Source organism: Limanda limanda, chromosome 1 (assembly GCF_963576545.1).
Source record: "Limanda limanda chromosome 1, fLimLim1.1, whole genome shotgun sequence".
In the NCBI taxonomy this organism is placed as follows: domain Eukaryota; kingdom Metazoa; phylum Chordata; class Actinopteri; order Pleuronectiformes; family Pleuronectidae; genus Limanda; species Limanda limanda.
In genome coordinates, this window is record NC_083636.1 from 22,842,568 (window position 1) to 22,861,973 (window position 19,406).

Below are 19,406 nucleotides of genomic sequence, written 5' to 3' on the forward strand. Positions count from 1 at the left end.
AAGGGGCCACATACTGCCCACTTTGAGCTCAAGTGGGCCAGACCAGTAAAATCATAAAAAAGTATTCATACATAACAACAATATTTCTCTATGTAAATCATTGGTGAAGGTTTTTGGATGATAAACCCTATTTTAAGGATAAACCAAAGTGTATTCAAAGCCATTCATAGTCAAAGCCACTGATGTTTTCTACAAAACAATTTTGCTATGTGGGTTAGGCAGAATTATGCAAGTACCCCTCACTGCAATTCAGGCTGGAGTTGGGCTTTTGACTTCACTTAAATCAGTTCTGAACACAAATACTCACATAATACAAAAACAACCCTGACTTTTTTGCATTATTATATTTGTGTGTGTGTGACCACATCAACACACTAATAATCTCGGTTGCAAACATTAGCTTTATAGGTTCCATTATACAAATAATAGTGCCACTAAAGGAAACGAGGAGAAAGCAAGCATTTTACCTGTATGTCAAATATGTGAATATATGATGTTAATTCTGACGCCTTGAACTCAGAATGAAAGCATAATATTTACCACCCCTATTAAAATAACACACAGGTTAACATAAGATATTTCCCAACAAATGGTCTTTATTTTCAAACAAATTGAGTCCATTATAAAGGTAAGCAATTTTACAAAAAAAGAAAACAAAAAGCATTAATACATCATATACATACAATTTCAGAGATGTTCTTAAAAATATGCTCTCTACTTAACAAAATACCAAGCTCACTGTAATATTAAGACTCAAATCACAGACAGTGATGTAATATGAGGTACAGTGCCGTGTACAAGCTACCTATGTTTTTGCATGCAGGTGGACACTGACACACATGACTGATCATAACCACTAACCAAGGTCAGAACACAGTCTCCATGCTAAAAACAAACCAGCTCTCTGATTAACTGCCTTGCAAATCAGAGCCACAGGTGTCTCATTTCAGTCAGGTAATCAGCATCAGTGTGAAGAAGAAGCTTAATCACAGATGTGGTTCATAAAATGTATTAAAGCCTATATGTAGGATGTTTTATGTGATTTAAGAAGTGGCCCTGTTGTCACTGCGACCTGTTCTTCCTGAGTGATGTCATAAATGGACAGCTCAAATTACAAGTGAAATGGCCGAAGACATGTAAGGGACGAATATAAGATCCAATCACTCTGACCACATTTGCTGTTAGTCTGGGACGGATATAGTCACCTTCTTTTAGCTGTGTAAATGCAACTGTGTCCAGTGCCACACTAAAAGACACCTAGTAGGCTGACTTCCTCTGAAAGGCTAGTTTCACAATAAACCCATTATTACTCAAGTTTTTTTACAATTCTCTGTGTTTCCTATATATTGATATATTTGTGGTCACTGCCATTATATTGGAATAGTGGAATGCATGGATGTGTGTGTTGTGCTCAGTCAATGGAAACGCCCATGGAGACTGAACATGTCTGTGTTCATGCTAACATGAATATCCATATACTTAATCAATATTAGTGAGTGTGTTAAACTTGATCGATTGACAATAAAAAGAGACAATAGAGTGTCAGCTACTGTTGCTTCACGTCTCTTTCTACCAGGATGGAGCAGTGTTGGCCAGTCTTCTCATACGCCTGGAAAAACAAATTTTATTCACATTATTTCAAGACTCATGGAAAAACTGTAGGAGTGATTTATATTAAGAGAAGACTTATATTAAATAGAGGGATGAGTTGGACTAAATAAAAAAGCATGCATAAAGGTCTTGGGTTGTGTTACAGAAGGTTTGTATTGTGAAAACTCAGAATGTTCACTCCAAGTTTAGAGGAAATCTGGAAGCTGTGACCATGTTACGGTTATAATAAGTAACATAAGATGAACTGTATGTGTGTATTATATCCAAGTCCTCTGATAAGTCCTGGGTTAATACTTTGTCTGATATCGTCCTTCTCATTTCATACTGCAAATACAAAGTCAAGTTAAGAACACATAATGCATTATATTTCATCCAGATAGATTGATACACAATGATGCACATTGTAAAGATTCAAGTTTATCCCTCCTGAATAATGCCTTATATTTTTCTCTGACTACAACATTTTAAACCTTACCAGCCTTCACTTTCCAATAAAATGATATTATACACTTTCAATTAGCGCTAGAAAATGGATTTTTTAACTGTTCTGGGAAATCAGGATCATCTGTAATTAAAAGTGACTCGTAAATACTATAACAATATCCTGTTATTAAACTTCGATAAAATAGAAGTTCTAATAATTTGCCCATTACACATAAGAGATGCATTATCTAATGATATAGCTACTCTTGATGGCATCACCCTTACCTCCAGCGAGAACGCCAGAAATCTGAGTGTTATCTTTGATTCAGAGTTGTTGTTTGACTCACATTTAAAACAAATGTCAAGGATTGTCCTTTTCACTATGTAATGTTTCAAAAATCAAAAATAAAGGTTAGAAATATAACAAAATATGAATGTTAAGCTACCATACAAATGTAAAATGTACCTTCATCATGTAATTCAAGTGTGATTACAAGCAGCCAAGTGGGAAAAAATGACCTCAGAGAATCGATTCCTATTAGCTGTTTTGGAAACGGAGTATCGACCTCAGATTTTTGTGTACCTGCTTTTTAATAACCTCTGTCTTATGGATTAAGGCCGGCGCATGCTTCTGCAATGGCGTCTGTGGCTTTTAACGCAGTTGTGACGCAGGACTCGTTGTCATTCATGGTTTTCCAAGCGTTGCACGTGTTTTCCCCGCCAGAACAATAGGCGGAGAAATGTTTTTTGTCGAAGTCGGCTCTTCTTCGTGCCACACACGAAGAAGAGCGGTTTATTTACATCACCACTAAATCTTCCGTGGTTTCCGCCGGTATTATCGGTCATTAACCGGAAATGCGACTCCGGAAATGATGTAGTTAGCAGACCCATCACAGCCTTGCCGGCTACGTGACGCTTGCGGAGCTTTGCCGTCTAGTTAGAAAAATTGGGCGACGCACGTAAGCATGTAAGAAGGGATACGTAAGTACTTAAGGGGCCCGGAAGGGCTCTTACGCTTCCGGGCCTGTGAAAACGCAGAAGCATGCGCCGGCCTTTAGTGACTCTGCTTATTTGTTGGACGATTTATTTGGCTTCAGTGAAATTAGACTGCAAAGTTATATTTAGCAATCCTGCTGCAGCACCAGCAATTGTTTGGCTACACAAAATTGCATTAAATATTTTGGCATTTGAGTGTTTTTGTAGTAGACATTCTGTTTCTGGGTTAACATTTTGCTACTTTTTTGCTTTGTTCAGTTGTGTTCTTAAGATCATTACAACATAAGGGGATCAGTTGTATTCTGTCTTGCTTGTAATGAGTTTATGTATCTGAAAGTAGAGTAAAACTCAGCAGCATTGGCAGCTACAATGGAGTAGAGATTCAGGTCATATACCTTTTATTTGTATCAGACCGTCTCACCTTGTGTTCCTGTCTTGGTCTCGGATCTTCTTCTCCATTTCAGCATCTGTGAGTGTCTCCAGCAGGGGGCACCACTGGTCTGCATCACCTGTGTTGCGGATGGCAATCTCCACAGTGGGGAGTGGATTCTCACTGTGGGAAAAGTCAAAACATGGCAGTCAAGAATCAGTGCACTATGGCAGACAAAACAAAAGCTCACAAAAAAAGAGAGTTTAGGCTAAGACTACAGTACAAATGCTATAAATGAGATAAACCTTTAGATAAAGTGGGCTCCTTCAGCTAATTAACGCAAGGCAAACCTTTAAAATATATTCGTTGACCCGTGTGTGCTGAGTTACCTGAAGGCATATGTCCTCTGGTGCCAGCTGAGTTGACCTCGAATGCTGTAGGCGATAGTGGTGACAAACTCTCCGCCCAAACCCAGCTCAGAGCATAGTTTCAGTGCAAACGACTCTGGGGAATTCTCCCTCTCTGACATGTCCCACTCAAACTGGTCCACTAAAGAGATGTTTCCAACATGGATGTTCAGCTGAAGAATAGAGAAAAACATTATCTACATATATACACACCCGTTTATTTTATTTGTATTTAATACCCTTTGTTTCAACTTTCCAGTGGCTTCTACTCTGTCTCAACCCTATCACTTTCTAAAAAGGGTCCACGCATTTGTTACATCCAGACTTGATTATTGTAATTCCTTGTTATCAGGCTCAAGCATTAAGTCTTTAAAGACTGCAGCTTGTCCAAAATGCTGCAGCACGTATCCTGAAACCTTTAACGGGGGCTATTATGTCTCAGAGACCGCAGCTTAAGAATAACCATGTGGTTACATTTTCAGTACAAAATAGGCTGCTAAAGAAGCAGCCTATTTTGTACAAAGAGTTCTCATTGTTCATTGTAAAGGATAAATAGCAAAAGAGAATAATTACCAAAGTGTTTTTTGTTGTTTTATAGGCTTAGCACCTACCTTAATGATGATTCTCTGGTCAGCCTGCTCCTCTAGTACGCTGTCAGCTGGGTAGGACTCAATCTGCTGGCGAATGGCTGAGGCAATGGCAGGGACAAAGGCCAGAGGATTCAGGTCTAGGTCATCACACAAAATCTCTGCAAACATCTCTGGGGTCATCAGTTTCTCTGGGTTTGTGGGGTGTTGAGGTCAGAGCACAATTAGAAAGTACTACCAGAAAAAAAAAAATTCAAAGACAATGCTGTACATTTTGGATGTTGACAAGCTTATTGACATGTTTACCATTCATGTTCCACGTGAAGGCATCTCGTAGTTTCTGTCCTTCTATCTCCATGTCCAGACGAATTGGAACCAGAGCCTCTACCTGGGCCGCATTCTCATGGATAACTGCAGGGTCATGGTCGTCAAAACTGAGACACAATGTTAGATTACAATTGTTTAACCAAGAAAGTCTTAATATTTATCTGAATTCAAATATGTGCTTTTCTATATTTTCAATTGTTCTAATTCCTCATTTGTGTATTAAAAGTGCAATTAGTTTTAGTAATTGTTCATCCTGTTCATATTAAGCACAAGGACATACAGAAAAAAAAAAAAGGTTCTTGAGATTTCATCTCGGTGGATGGTGTGGGCTTTGTAGATAATTGGCAAACTCTTGGAGGAAACCTGGTCTTGTTAGGAGAGACGGCGTACATCCCATTTGGGATGGGGCAGATCTCTTATATAGGAATATTATTCAGTCTATTAAACGACAACCCAGAGTTGGGACCAGAACGAAGAGCTGCAGTGCTACACAGTTTTCTGCGCTCCCTCTGGATCAGTCAACAACCACAACCCCATAGAGACTGTCTGTCCACTGTCCCATTATATTATTTAAATCAAACATTAACAGAGAATTCTACACAAAAAAACAATACAATGTGGACTTTTGAACATAAGATCACTATCATCAAAGGCTATTTTAGTAAATGAACTAGTCTCAGATCAAAAAATAGATGTATTGTCCCTCACTGAGGCCTGGCTTCATCTCAATGAATAGGTCAGCCTAAATGAATCTACTCCCACCCAGTCATATAAATTCACACGTTCGATAGTGGTGGAGGACCATGACTGAGGTGGCAGCTGTTGGTGGATCCTGATGGCGGCAGTGGACGTAAATCGTTGTTAACCTGCCTGAGAAACAGTTTTGTGTTTGCCATGACCTAGTGTGAGTGAGGCAGCCTTGTTAATGGAACAGCTTTCCCGATAGGCATTAGAACGACATCCATTCACGGAGTTGTTTGTTTTTTGAGTATGTTATTTATGTGCATTAACATGGCCACAGCGTTTGTTTTTTTGAAATTCTCTTTTTATTTAGAACATTTCTAATGGCACATTTCCATCACAAACATTAAATACAGTCTGTCATACTGTCAAGGACATAAGAAAGGATGGATGTAGTAAGTTTGGGTGATTTTGTTCATACTGCCTTTCTGGGGTTTTGTTTTATGGACCTAAATTACTCCATGTAGGAACAATAACAGAGGTAAAGAGAACACAACCGGGAAGCGCACATCACATAAAAAAAAGGAGGATCACACAAAACACAAGTATATTCAAATAAAATCAGATCTAACTGGTTTTACATACTCAGTCCATTTGGTCCAGGTCTTATAAAAAATGTCTTTCTCGACCTTGAGGGAAAAAGAGATCTTTTCCATAACATAAATCTAATACACAATCTCAATCCATTCATCAATGGCGGGAGGGTTCACTTTTAACCATTTCCTTGTGACACATTTCTTACTAGCTGCCAACAGTATAGCGAGCAGTTTTTTGCCTTTTATGTTCCACGTTTCAAACAATATATTGCCCAAAAACAAAGTTTCACATTTTAATGGGATGTTCACATTAAATAAATTGTTAATATGTTTGTGGATCTCTTCCCAGTAAGAGCTCATTGCTTGGCAGTCCAAGAAAATATGGAAGTGGTTGGCTCCAATAGATCCACAGGGCCTCCAACAGGCGTCCCCGCTGCCTTGGTGTCGTTTTTGAATGGGTGTGATAAAAAATCTTGTTATATTTTTCCAGCAGAACTCCCGCCATGTATTTGACCCGGTCGAGAGCCATTGTAGTTGACATATTTTCTCCCAGCTCTTTCCTCTTTATGTATTCTGTATTGGCCACAGTGTTTTACTGAGGGGACACCTCCTACACTGTCAAGGTAGGTCACAATTTTAATGGTTGCCTTACCGAGTTATTGCAACCGCCCCGAGCACCTCGGAGAGCTCTTCGTGCACCTCTGATTTTTCTAACTATCCGTCGGAATGTCGGGTAGCCTAGGGATATCCCTTTGCTGTGATTGGTCCGATAATTTCGGCACAACATCATTTCCGGAATCTCACATTTCCGGACCGAACACTTCCCGTTTCATCCCTTCCGTCGCCTCTTCTGTTGTCGTCTCATAAAATACGTTCAAAGCAAGTCCTCTTCCATGTCAGGCAGCTCCAGCTCCATCAACAGCCTTTGTCTATTACTTGCCATCGTTCACTGTGTGGAGGTATATAAGCAATCGTGGACTTCTTCTACATAAAAATACGTCATGAGGTAGGCTTCTCTAAGTTCGTCTTCCGTTGCACAACCTACTGTTCTGGCGGTGAATTGTTTTCAGCACCCACAGCCTTCAGAGAACCTTAAATAGAAAGAGTCCGTGGGATCCATCCATTCCCCCGCGCGCAACAGAGTCGGAGTAGCATATTTCGGCCTTTACTCTCCGCAATTAATAAGAGCGTGCAAAAATTCCCGCCAGATTCATGATACGTGTGCACCAGCCAATTTAGTTCTCACCATCATGCGTATGTTTGTGAATCAGAATCATTCCTAATCGATAGGCGCGTGTCCGCTCTCTGTAATTAGCATACTGCCATGCCTCTGTTTCACAATATAAGGACATCCTTTTGTCATGAAGCGAGCGGTGTGTATTGAACAGAGAAGCTGAAATTATAGGAGAGAAAAGAATATCACAGCAGTAATTGAAACAATTGGGTTGTAGGTAGAAGCCACAGAAGGAACACTTCTCTGTAGCCTGAGAGCGTAGAGTGACGATGTTTTAAAAAATGAAACCTGGGGTGCAATAACTGAGGCACTGCATGCTTTGTCCTGCACAGTGCTGAGCACTAGATCTCTGGACATTTCTCCGGCTCCAAACTACTGACCTATGGTCACAATCCTGACCTGAACAGCTCCATATATTAATATTGGTTCAGGGTCATAGCGCCACCTATTGATCAGTGTGAAAATTAAGTTGTTGTAACATTGTCCAATTGACACAAATTGCTCACGCTACATCAGAGCGCCTATTTGAAAAGATATATAAGTGTGTATGTAATAATAGTGATGGCGCTACCTACTGGCACCAGGAAGTACGCTTTGTTTTACAACTATCATTCGATTTACATAAAATGTTCACAGTGTGATGTGCAATTGATAGCGTGGACCGTAATGAGCAATTAGCAGGCAAGGATCGACATCGCGTGACGGACGCAGGAAGTGAAGCGTTTATCCTTGCCGCAGTGCGCAAAACGCATGCAATGCGGAGACGTGCGCTTGGTCATCGATCGCTCTCTCCACTAACCGCAACAGGCTTCAACGTGCTTATGCTCGGGCCCGTCAGTGCTACAACGTAGCCCTAGTTCAATATTGTATTTAAATTGAATTGCTTTAGGTTTTTAATTACCAATTTACACATTAAATCTAAACACAATGTTTTTTCTTTTCTTTACTTTTTGTATTCCAAAATAAAACGGATATTTTACATGCTTAAGAATGTGTTAACACTTTATTGAAGGTTTTTGATTGTACTAATCAAGAAAGGATTATTTTGAAATAGTATTTTTTACAGTACAGCAGCTTTACAGTGCTTCCTAAAACTCATTTTAGTTGTATTGCTTATTTATATATAATTTATTTTATTCTTAATATTTTATGTTTAGAATTGGCAACACATTTTAAATAAAGTTGTAAAGAAAACCCCCCCCACGAAGTATAGGTAAAGAAAACAATTCACTAATACACAAAAATGAAATATTCAAAGCAAAAGTGTATAAACAAGCCTTCTCACCACAGGGGAAAGGTCCTCTTCTTGTCACGTCCAATTCTGTTTCGGTTGATGGTGGTTGAGCAAGGCACAGCATCTAGATGGTGAGAGCTGTTGGGCAATGTGGGGACCCACTGACTGCTTCTTTTTGCTTTCTGCTCCCTTTACAGAAAAAAATAAAAGCATCACATAGGGGTCTAAAACGTCCAAAGAATTATAACATTCACATCACTTTCTCAGTGCACATGTCAATAAATGTTTGTTAAATTGTTGAATTTAAGTCTCTCCTGATTAAGCTGCGGTTAGGTTGCTGTTATCCTCACATCGGGTATGGGTGGGTTCTCCTTTATACAGGACAATGAAGGGGGATCAGCACCCTAAGAACCAATCTGAGGCTGTCGCTGAGAGAATGACCTGCCAACATTTTAGACTTAATTTCCTGCCTTTGTCCTGTTTTATGCCCTTGTGATTATCTGCACCTGCTCCTAATGAGTTTCACCTCTGTTTAATTATCCCTGCCATATAGTCTGTATGTTTCCCTTTGTCAGTTTGCCTTGTTCAAAATGGAAGTTGCATATCCTTTAGACCGGGGCCAAACTAGCTGTAGTTGTATTAAAAGTTAAGTTCAAGAACTTCAAGTGATGGGCAGAAGGCTCTCTGTGCAGCGCAGCAGTTCTGCGGCGCAACTGCAGACAGTGCTGCTCGGGCGTAGGCCTGTTTTGGATCTCTAGTCGGCAGCCCAGCTGACTCCCGCTTCCTGTCTCCAGTTGAGCAGGGGCCGATGCCTGATCCTGGTACGCGATATACCGGTCGATCTCGACAGTCTTCACCTTCAATCTCCTTAACGCTCTGGACTCACTGGCTGCGGTTGATCAGATCAGCTGCGTGTCTGTGTCGCACTGTGTCTTCGCTACTGGCGGCAGAGCTGCTGGTTAATCTACTGCATTTCCTTCAATACAAGTCGGATTAGGAACAGAACTAAAGGCCGGCGCATGCTTCTGCAATGGGGTCTGCGGCTTTTCACGCAGCTATTAGATTAGATTTCTTTATTTATCCACACAACGGGGAAATTCACTTGTTACAGCAAAAAAGAGAAAAACAGAATTTAAATAACAGTGCCGAAGCAACAATAAAAAAGAAAGATCAAAATATATACACTACTAAACTACACATAATGAGAGTAAAAATATACAGAAAACAAAAACAAAAAACAACCTGCAAAACAGACACTGTGCAAAAGCAGGTACTGGGGAGAAAGTGGAGTGATGTAAGTGTTATTGTAATGAAAACAAAAGTATTATAAGTAATATTGCAACAGTAGTGACCATGATACAGAAAAAATAATTAAAAAGTAAGTGACCATAATATAAATAATACTACAAGATAGTATAAAGGAAAATATAAATATTGCAATGTAACCATTATAAGTGACCATGATATAAATATAGATGTAAAGTGTTGAATATTATTGTGCATAGTAGTGATCTGAGTAAAAAAATAAAAAATAAATAAGAAAAATAAAAATACAAATACAGCTATGGTGAGAGGTTGAGTGGAGATAAATAATAGACAGGGACTACAACATTATCAGGTGGTGCTGGTGTTGTAGAGCCTGACTGCAGCCGGGATGAAGGACCTGCGGAACCTCTCCTTCTTACACCGTGGGTGTAACAGTCTGCTGCTGAAGGAGCTGCTCAGGGACCCCACATTGTCATGTAGGGGGTGAGAGGTGTTGCCCATGATGGACGCCAGCTTGGCTAACATCCTTCTGTCCCCCACTTCCTCAATGGAGTCCAGAGGACAGTCCAGGACAGAGCTCGCTCTTCTTATCAGTCTGTTGAGCCTGCTCCTGTCTCTGTCCGTGCTACCCCCCCTCCAGCAGACCACAGCGTAGAAGATTGCTGAAGCCACCACAGAGTCATAAAAAGTCCTGAGGAGAGCCCTGCACACTCCGAAGGACCTCAGCCTCCTCAGCAGGTGGAGGCGGCTCTGGCCCTTCTTATAGAGGGCATGTGAGTTATCAGACCAGTCCAGTTTGTTGTTGAGGTGAACACCCAGGAATTTGTAGTTCTCCACCACCTCTATGTCCAATCCCTGGATGTTCACTGGTGTTAAGTTGGATGCTTTTTTCCGGAAGTTCACGATCATCTCCTTCGTCTTGCTGGTGTTCAGCTGAAGCTGGTTGAGCTCACTCCAGCTGACGAAGTCTGTGATGACCGCCCTGTACTCCAGGTCATTCCCCTCAGGAACACATCCAACGATGGCTGTGTCATCTGAGAACTTCTGGATGTGGCAGTGGGTGGTGTTGTGGGTGAAGTCGGAGGTGTAGAGGGTGAAGAGGAAAGGGGAGAGCACCGTACCCTGAGGGGCACCTGTGCTGCAGAGCACCACGTCAGACACACAGTGATGGAGCCTCACATACTGTGGTCTCTTGGTGAGGTAATCCGTTGTCCATGCAGCCAGGTGTTGGTCCACTCCCACGTTCTCCATCTTCACTTTGAGCAGTGAAGGCTGGATGGTGTTGAATGCACTTGAGAAGTCAAAAAACATGACCCTCACAGTGTTCCTGCTGTCCTCCAGGTGTAGCAGGGATCTGTGCAGCAGGTAGGTAACTGAGTCATCCACCCCAATCCCAGGCTGGTAAGCAAACTGCAGGGGGTCCAGCTGTGTGCCCACCAGCAGTCGTAGGTGTCTCAGGATAATCCTCTCCATCGTCTTCATCAGGTGAGAAGTCAGGGCAACTGGCCTGAAGTGGTTAGGCTCCTTGGGGCGCGGCGTCTTCGGCACCGGGACCACACAGGAGGTCTTCCACAGGGCTGGGACTTTCTCTATGTCGACGGATTCGTTTTAATTCATGGTTCCCCAAGGGTTGCGCTTGATGCAAAGCAATTCACCGCCAGACCACTAGGCGGAGTAATGTTTTTTGTCGAAGTCGGCTCTTCTTCGTGTGTGGCAGTCGTTGTCGACTGTTTATTTACAGGCTCCTCATAGCCTTTTTCTGGGGGACAAATCCGCTAGTCAGTGACGGGTTATACTAGTGGTCATAGTTTCGAATCTCTTCTGCCAAACGCTCTTCTATTTGGTCCATATTCGTTCTTCTAAATCTTCCGTGATTTCCGCCGGTATTATGGGGCATGAAACCAGAAATGCGACTCCTGAAAGGATGTAGTTAGCAGACCAATCACAGCCTTGCGGGCTGCGTGAGGCTTGCGGGGCTTTGCTGTCTAGTTAGATTGGGCGACGCACGTAAGAAGGGATACGTAAGCACGTAAGGGGCCCGGAAGGGCTCTTGCGCTTGCTGGCCCCTGAAAACGCAGAAGCATGCGCCGGCTTTTAATTTCGGGATTTACAGCCCCTTTAGAACAAATTAATGAATTAACAAACCCTGGATTGCTTTCACTTTGAAACATGTTCAGGAAGTGTTTGTGACAGACAGATCAAAAATGCACAGCTTTATACTGTTTAGCCATATTATAGCAATTTCTATGTAAATACATTGTGCTGCAATAGCAGCTCCTCTGCAAAACATAGTGTTGAACTGAGAAGCTTAATATTTTGCATTCAACAAATCCTGTATATGAATTGATATTAATGTGAATATTGTGCATTCAATAGATAAAGTTGCGTATATTAATGCTTGTACATAGCATTTAACACAAATGACAAATGGGTTTTTTGGAAGATATTGTCTCTCTCAATGATCTCAGCTTACGTTTGGAATTAAAATGTGATCTTGTGCTTGAAAAGGTTGGTGACCACTGATCTACACTCAATATAATAATGACAAAGTGAAAACAGGATTAGAATTTCTTGCAAATCTATCAAGAAGGCAAAAACTATTCCTTTGCTGAAAATTTGCATTTCAGTATGTTGGCAGATGGTCTCATATACACAAACAAAATTAATAGTTTAAGAAAATAAATTACCTGAGGTAAGCTGGAGGCTCCGTGCTGATGGACAGTGCCTTGTATTTCTCGTCATTTCCCTCAAAGATCTCTTCACATTCAGATGCCTTCAGTAGAGTAACACTAGTGGCTATAATAAGATAAGAATTAATTCATAAAATATGTTATTACAACCTCTGGACCTTACAGACATGGATTAGTACAAACTAAGTATACCAAGATCCAGTTACATACAAAGCCACTCACCATGTGATGATGCTACAATTTTTTTCCTCTCCTCCACTGAGGCCAGCCTCCTCCATAAAGATGGGTATCTTTTATACAAAGAACCTCTGAACATACGCAAATAGTTTCCAACCTGCAAAGTAGAGGACAAAATTTTGAGTAATCCAAAATTATTATTAGGCTTAGTATAACAATCACTACAGGTACTCTTAATTACTCACAAAATGAGTATAGCATTGATGCAAACACATTGACAAAACATTTATGATACAGAAAAACTCTTAATGATGTCCGAAATGTGACTCTTCACTTTCCAAGGAAACTTGAATGATACCTTTATAACTACCATGTTTACTGTGCCTGCAATCATTTGGCACAGGATCACTGGCTGGGCTCAGCAAGCTGTAGGCACGCATTGCTTTATTTCTTGGCCTTTGACGGGGAAACTGCACCACTTAGTGTAATACTACAGAAGTCAGTTTTGCTACAGTACCCACAGCTCTTTCCCTAGAGAAGAACTAATCAATGTCAGATGAAGCACTCCAATTGGCTTCTTTATTTTCAAATAATGGTGTTTTTGCACCTTCTGGTCAAATGTGCTCTTACCAGGTGGGCAGCTTCTGAGCCAGCTCAATAGGTAGAGAGGATCATCGTTAATCTAAGACTCCTCCATTGTGCATTCTTTGGGCAGGACTCTTAACCCATAATTAACCTTGTCCCGACAGTGTATAAATGATGTGATAGAAAAAGCTCTGCGTATGAAAGCAGCCTATAAGACTAGAAAAGTGCTCAATACAGTCCAATACATTTACTATTGTCCATGCAGTGAAACACAGAAGGAGATGTAAAACTAACAAGAATAATTATTTCCAATGTGTGTTCACTGTTGTCAACAGTGGTACTCTACCACTGGAAACATCCAGCAAAATATGAGCCAGAGTAAAAAGAAATGCCAGACAGAAAATATATAATCATGATGTTGTATTTATAGAAGTGTAATGAGGAAGTGATTATAATTGTCATACAGCTATGGTAAAAGAACATATTTATGAATAATAAATGGTAAGATATATTATGATAAATGATTTTAGCAGTGTTTTCTAATTAAATTCAATGGCTGACAAAGATAAACACTTCAAGTCAACTGAGAACCACAAACCTTTTGTCCAAATCTGCCCGGACAAAGCAACTATCGACCAGCATAACAGGACCATTCAACACATAAAACCATCACTCAACGACATGAGGACCACACTGGCATCCATTGTGTTGTACTGCATAGCCAGGTTGAAAATAGATAGAGGCACAACAACATCAACATAACCAGCTCATCAGAAAAAGTTGATTGCATGCAACCAAACATTTTCATGAAGGTATTGCTGACATAAAAAATTTGGTATAGGCCTTTCCTACTCGTCCAGCTGTCAACATAGTTGTCAAACCCCGTAAGAAACAGGTTGACCCTCTACACCCGTTTATTGCACTAATCTTACAATAGACCACTGACTCTGAGGTTATTGTTAGGCTAGCAAGGGGCTGACTGTATTTCATTCAAAAATACACATGTACCCCAATAACATTGATGTCTCAAAGATGCCATACTCCAATGGCATATCCATACTAGGATATATAGAATGCATGCCCAAACCTGCAAGCATGTGGAGATGCTGAGCCCCGAGTTGCCCCTAATAGAACAACAAACGGCTGCTAATACATGCACTGTATTAATGTGTGTGTGAATGGGTGTATATGAAACAGTACTGTAAAGAGCTTTGAGTGGTCATCATCAGACTAGAACAGCGCTATATAAATACAAGTGACCTGCAGGATTGCTTGTAGTCTTGGACTTTGACAATATAAATGTTTGAACATCGTGGACGCTCATTTTGCTGGTCGTAACACCATAAAGATATTACAGTGGCAATGAAAACAAATAAATTAAGAGATTCATTCATTTTCTTCATTAAAATGGAAAAGTGCTTTTTTTCAATGCACTGTATTTAAAAAGGCTGGTGAAAACATTAACCAAATTCACAAATTCAAAATCAATCAACTAAAAATGTATTAGTTGCAGTTGGATACAAGAGAGTTGACAACCCACCTCAAGCAACTACAAAAATAAAATTCTATACTTAAAAATCTAGGTATCAGCATTCATAAACTACTGGTCTAATATACATCAGTCATAGGGGATTGTATATTTATTACTGCTCTTACAATTATGAAAAAACGTTAATAATAAAAACAGCATAACTTCCCAAAAACATTTTCAATGCAGCTTATAACAGTGCTTTGACAGTGTGGTATTAGACGTTTTTAGTTAAAGATGTGTCGTGAATACTTCATCCACATTTGATACAAACTAACCTGTTCAACCAAAAACACTTGTTTTTTCTTTTTTGTTATCAATCAATCAAAAATAATTTGTATTTCCCATATTTATAAAATCAGTTTGTCTCATAGGGCTTAACAAGGTGCGACATCCTCTGCCCTAAACCCTCTTCATGAGTAAGGAAAAAGTAACACGAAATACTACGAAACCCCCTTTTAACAGGGGAATACAGAAAAACCTAGATACCTAAAAGGGAGGCATATGTGAGGAATCCCTCTCCCAGGGAGGACAGAGGTGCAATAGGGATCATTATAACTGCAAATAATTGTGGAATCCCAAACCTGTGATATTTAGGGCCTGAGCACTGACCTGACAGGTGAGGCCCTATTGAAATTGTAAGGATTATTATTATTAGGGCCCGAGCACTGACAGGCACTGACAGGTGAGGCCCTATTGAAATTGTAAGGATTATTATTATTATTTATTATTATTATTATTATTATGGCAAATTATTTGGCTTTTTGAGGGCTTTACCATGCTCAAATTCTTACCAAAATTTGCAGAAAGTTAGAAAGTGGTGAAAATGTACGTATTCTGGAGGAATTTTCAATGGGCGTCGCAAAATGGCTCAACGGTGCCCCCCGAGACCCCCGGAACGTGTTCACATTGACCACATTGGAGGTGCAATTGGAAAAACACAACAGGAAGCCTGCTATTTTGCATTTAGTGGCCATTTTGGCCATAGTCCACATTTTTCTGCAGTCAGTCTTCATAGATTAAAGGAAACATCATGTCTTGCAAAGGTCACATCTCTTTCTCTCTCAGAATTTGGATATTTCCTCAAACCGTGTCAACGGCAAAGGTTCATCCTTCGCCAAACGAGACGATGTTGTCATAACTCCACCGTGCATTGTCCTATAACCACCAAACTTCTGTCTCATGATCAGAATCTAAGCCTGAACAGCTCTTTGTGTCAATATTTCCTCAGTCATTATTTTAATTTTTTTCAGGCAAAACGCATGCAACGCTTCAAAATGCATGTGCTCGAGCTCCGCCCAGTGCTGCTTTGCAGCCCTAGAAATTTTAGAAATTGTATTTTATAGTTGGTACTTTCCAGGGTTGAGCAATTCTGGTTTCATTTATTTCCTCATTTTCTCTTTATGAAACACTGGTATTTTTCAATTTTCTTAACAGCCAACACGCTACGTGCTTAGGCTTAATTAAAGTTATTTAATCAATAGAAAAAGGTGTAACTGTTAAAGCTGAAAATGTATAAGGCCGATACAGACTTAGGTTACACATTTTCAACCACAGTACTATTTTGCACGCTATTGAATGCAGGCTAGCGTCAATGTTCATCAATTCGCCATTAAACACGAAATTGCTGTAAGTTCAGTGTTCATGCTTCAGTCTCCCTCAAAATACATTTGTGTAACAAAAGTACCCCTTAAGATGTTTATATGGTTTTAAGGAATTGGTGTGACAAAATAACTGACTAGCGCCCCCTAAAGTGAAGTCCGATAGGGACATTTGTCTTTTCATGACAAACAAATAAGTCTGATGACCTTGTCCTTGGGATTTCATCTTTTTCAACTTCTGTGAAAGTCATCTCAACAAGATGGATATAAACTACCTCTGTATGATTTCATATATATATTTTGATAATGTATATGACATTTTGATGATTCGCCAAAAAAAGAGGGATTTATTATAACTCCTCTGTGCATTGTTCTTTCAGCCTCAAACCTCATTCACACATTCACAGTCCTGCCCTGATCAGATCTATATCAATATTGACTCATCATTACAGCGCCACCTGCTGGCTACAGGAAGTGACATGTTTTCAACTTTGATGAACTGCTCTTGGCTGCTTTACAATATACAGATCAGATGAGCTGTATATATAAAAGAACACTTCAAAGGATTAATTTAGCAAATAATTCTTTGTTGTCAGTTTGCTGTTATGTCAGTGTCAGTGATGGTAGAATCCTCTGATGTCTCAGATGCAAAGACGAAAGCTTTTAGCGAAAAGAGTGTTATTACCTGAACAGATCTATTAGTCTAGTATAGTGATAGCAATAGCACCACCTACTACCAAAAGGAGGTAAGCCTTGTTTTAAATCGCTCTCTCCACTAACCGCAACAGGCTTCAAAATGAGTGTGCTCGGGCCTATTCAAGTGCTACAACTTAGCCCTAGTTATTATTATTATTATTATTATTATTCAGGCAAATTAATTGGCTTTTTGAGGGCTTTACCATTCTCAAATTCTTACCAAAATTTGCAGAAAGTTAGAAAGTGGTGAAAATGTACGTATTCTGGAGGAATTTTCAATGGGCGTGCCAATAAAACATGATGTTCTGTAACACGGACATACATGGACCATGTATCCTTTGATGCTGAGCCGTAAACAAACAACCTCCACTCCTACAGTGACAGTGGTCAAAGATCAAAGAATATTTATGTCTTGCAAAGGTCACGTCTCTTTCCCTCTCAGAATTGGAACATTTCCTCAAACCGTGCAAACAGTGAAGTACGGTGAAGGTTCATCCTTTTCAAAAGGAGACGATGTTGTCATAACTCCACTGTGCATTGTCATATCACCACCAAACTTCTGTCTCATGATCGGAGTCCAAGCCAGAACAGCTCTATGTGTCAATATTTCCTCAGTCATTATTTATTTTTTTCAGGCAAAAAGCATGCAACGCTACAAAATGAATGTGCTCGGGCCCACCCAGTGCTGCTTTGCAGCCCTAGAAATTTTAGAAATTGTATTTTATAGTTGTTACTTTCCAGGGTTGAGCCATTCTGGTTTCATTTATTTCCTCATTTTCTCTTTGTGAAACACTGGTATTTTTCGATTTTCGATTTTCTTAACAGCCAACACGCTACGTGGTTAGGCTTAATTAAAGTTATTTAATCAATAGAAAAAGGTGTAACTGTTAAAGCTGAAAATGTATAAGGTCGATACAGACTTAGGTTACACATTTACAACCACAGTACTATTTTGCACGCTATTGAATGCAGGCTATTATTGAAAGTTATATATTTTTTAAATGAGCTATAATGTTAGCTATTGATTATTTGATCTGGGACAACATGGGGCCATGTTAAATGTCTTGATGATTTATCGGTGGTTGGCCTGACTTCACCATGTCATAAACCGATCGTTGTTATTTCTTTGTTTATTGAGCTTATAATGAGAGTCGTTACCATGCTACCATTAGCCAGTCAGAATAATGGATAATTGAGGCTACGGCAAAGAAGCTAGGCGCTGTAATCAATGAATAGTCACTTACCTCCGACCCAACCATGTAAAAGTCCCCATCTTGTTCCAATTGAAACTTAACTGGCTTCTGACCAAATGTTTTCGTTAGAGCCAATTGCATCTTTACGTAGTCGTTAAGTAGCTAACAGTTAAGTAGCCCTCTCTTCTTAAGATGTGTTCATGGCTTTCGGTAAAGATGGTGTCTCTTCAAATGTAGTGTTCGATTCAGCTTTCTATATTTAAAAAACAATCTACAAATATGGCAGCTCGACAAAAACAAAATTAAATCGAAACAAAATGTCCCCAGGAAACTACAAAACCGCTATTTGCTTAACAATATATGTTGAATTAACACGTTGAAAATGTGATTTGTCATGTTCATTCTAAGTTTTTTCTGAAAACCATGAACGCAGCATTGCTATTGCTCTTCGTTCGTTTCAAGGTAGCAAAACAAATTGCAGAGAGCATTACCTCCCCCTAGTGATATAAAGTGAGATCAGATTAGATACTCCTTTAGGGGAGACACAGACTGCGATGTTATAGGAATTAAATTAAATTTGAATATAATTTAATTTATTACAATAAATAAATTTCATTGCATCATCATCACTACGGCAGGAATGAAAACCCACACAGTGCCACCAAAGTCAGTATCTGTTTATTTTCTATTGCTGTCTGATGTTAAATAAACCTTGTAAATACAAGTTCAGGACAATTGAATGACAACAGTAAAGGATATCAATGAACAGGCTAGTCCTAATTTTAGCCTGTGTGATAAATTGTTCAGAAAAAGCAAAAATGGATTGAAAATAATTGTTTGTTTAAATGATGGGTCAGACAAGGGTGAATTTGTTGAAAGAAACAGAGTGAGCTATTTATCTCACTATAGTTACACAATCATTAGGGGGTAAAACTAGAAGTGAAGTATTCCAATAAACCGTGATCACTATCCAATATTCATAAAGGTAGGTGTAGAAAATAGAAATGGAGCAGAATGAGAGAGAAGGTTTGATGCAGCAAATTGGGAGAAGTGTAGAAAGTTAATAGAAGAATGATTTAAGAAGGGAAAATTAGATCAGACCATCAATGACATCAACATAGTAATATGCAGCACTATTGTAGGAACAGCAAATACTAATTTCCAAAAATATAGTACCATGCATATACAAGAATCGACCAATGCA

The 19,406-nt window shown here is 39.7% G+C and overlaps 1 protein-coding gene across 1 annotated transcript; it reads right to left on the reverse strand.

The window, feature by feature from the left end:
- Positions 1 to 576: 576 nt before the first annotated feature.
- On the reverse strand, positions 577 to 18,393 carry LOC133001623 (SWI/SNF-related matrix-associated actin-dependent regulator of chromatin subfamily B member 1-like). Its single transcript, XM_061071246.1, has 9 exons — positions 18,254 to 18,393; positions 12,645 to 12,756; positions 12,420 to 12,528; positions 8,518 to 8,655; positions 4,701 to 4,828; positions 4,419 to 4,585; positions 3,790 to 3,980; positions 3,452 to 3,583; positions 577 to 1,609 (listed from the first exon to the last, which is right to left on the reverse strand). The coding sequence occupies exons 1-9, from the start codon at positions 18,341 to 18,343 to the stop codon at positions 1,570 to 1,572; spliced, it is 1,107 nt and encodes a 368-aa protein (XP_060927229.1). The 5' UTR covers positions 18,344 to 18,393; the 3' UTR covers positions 577 to 1,569.
- Positions 18,394 to 19,406: the final 1,013 nt, after the last annotated feature.

What these genes read in the sequence shown, in the direction of transcription:
- LOC133001623 (XM_061071246.1), bottom strand. Translation starts at nt 18,343, where the DNA reads ATGCAATTGGCTCTAACGAAAACATTTGGTCAGAAGCCAGTTAAGTTT. An exon ending in CTTCACGTGGAACATGAATG is followed by an intron (nt 4,586 to 4,700) that starts GTAAACATGTCA and finishes CCACAAACCCAG; the next exon opens with AGAAACTGATGACCCCAGAG. An exon ending in CAGAGGACATATGCCTTCAG is followed by an intron (nt 3,584 to 3,789) that starts GTAACTCAGCAC and finishes CTTTTCCCACAG; the next exon opens with TGAGAATCCACTCCCCACTG.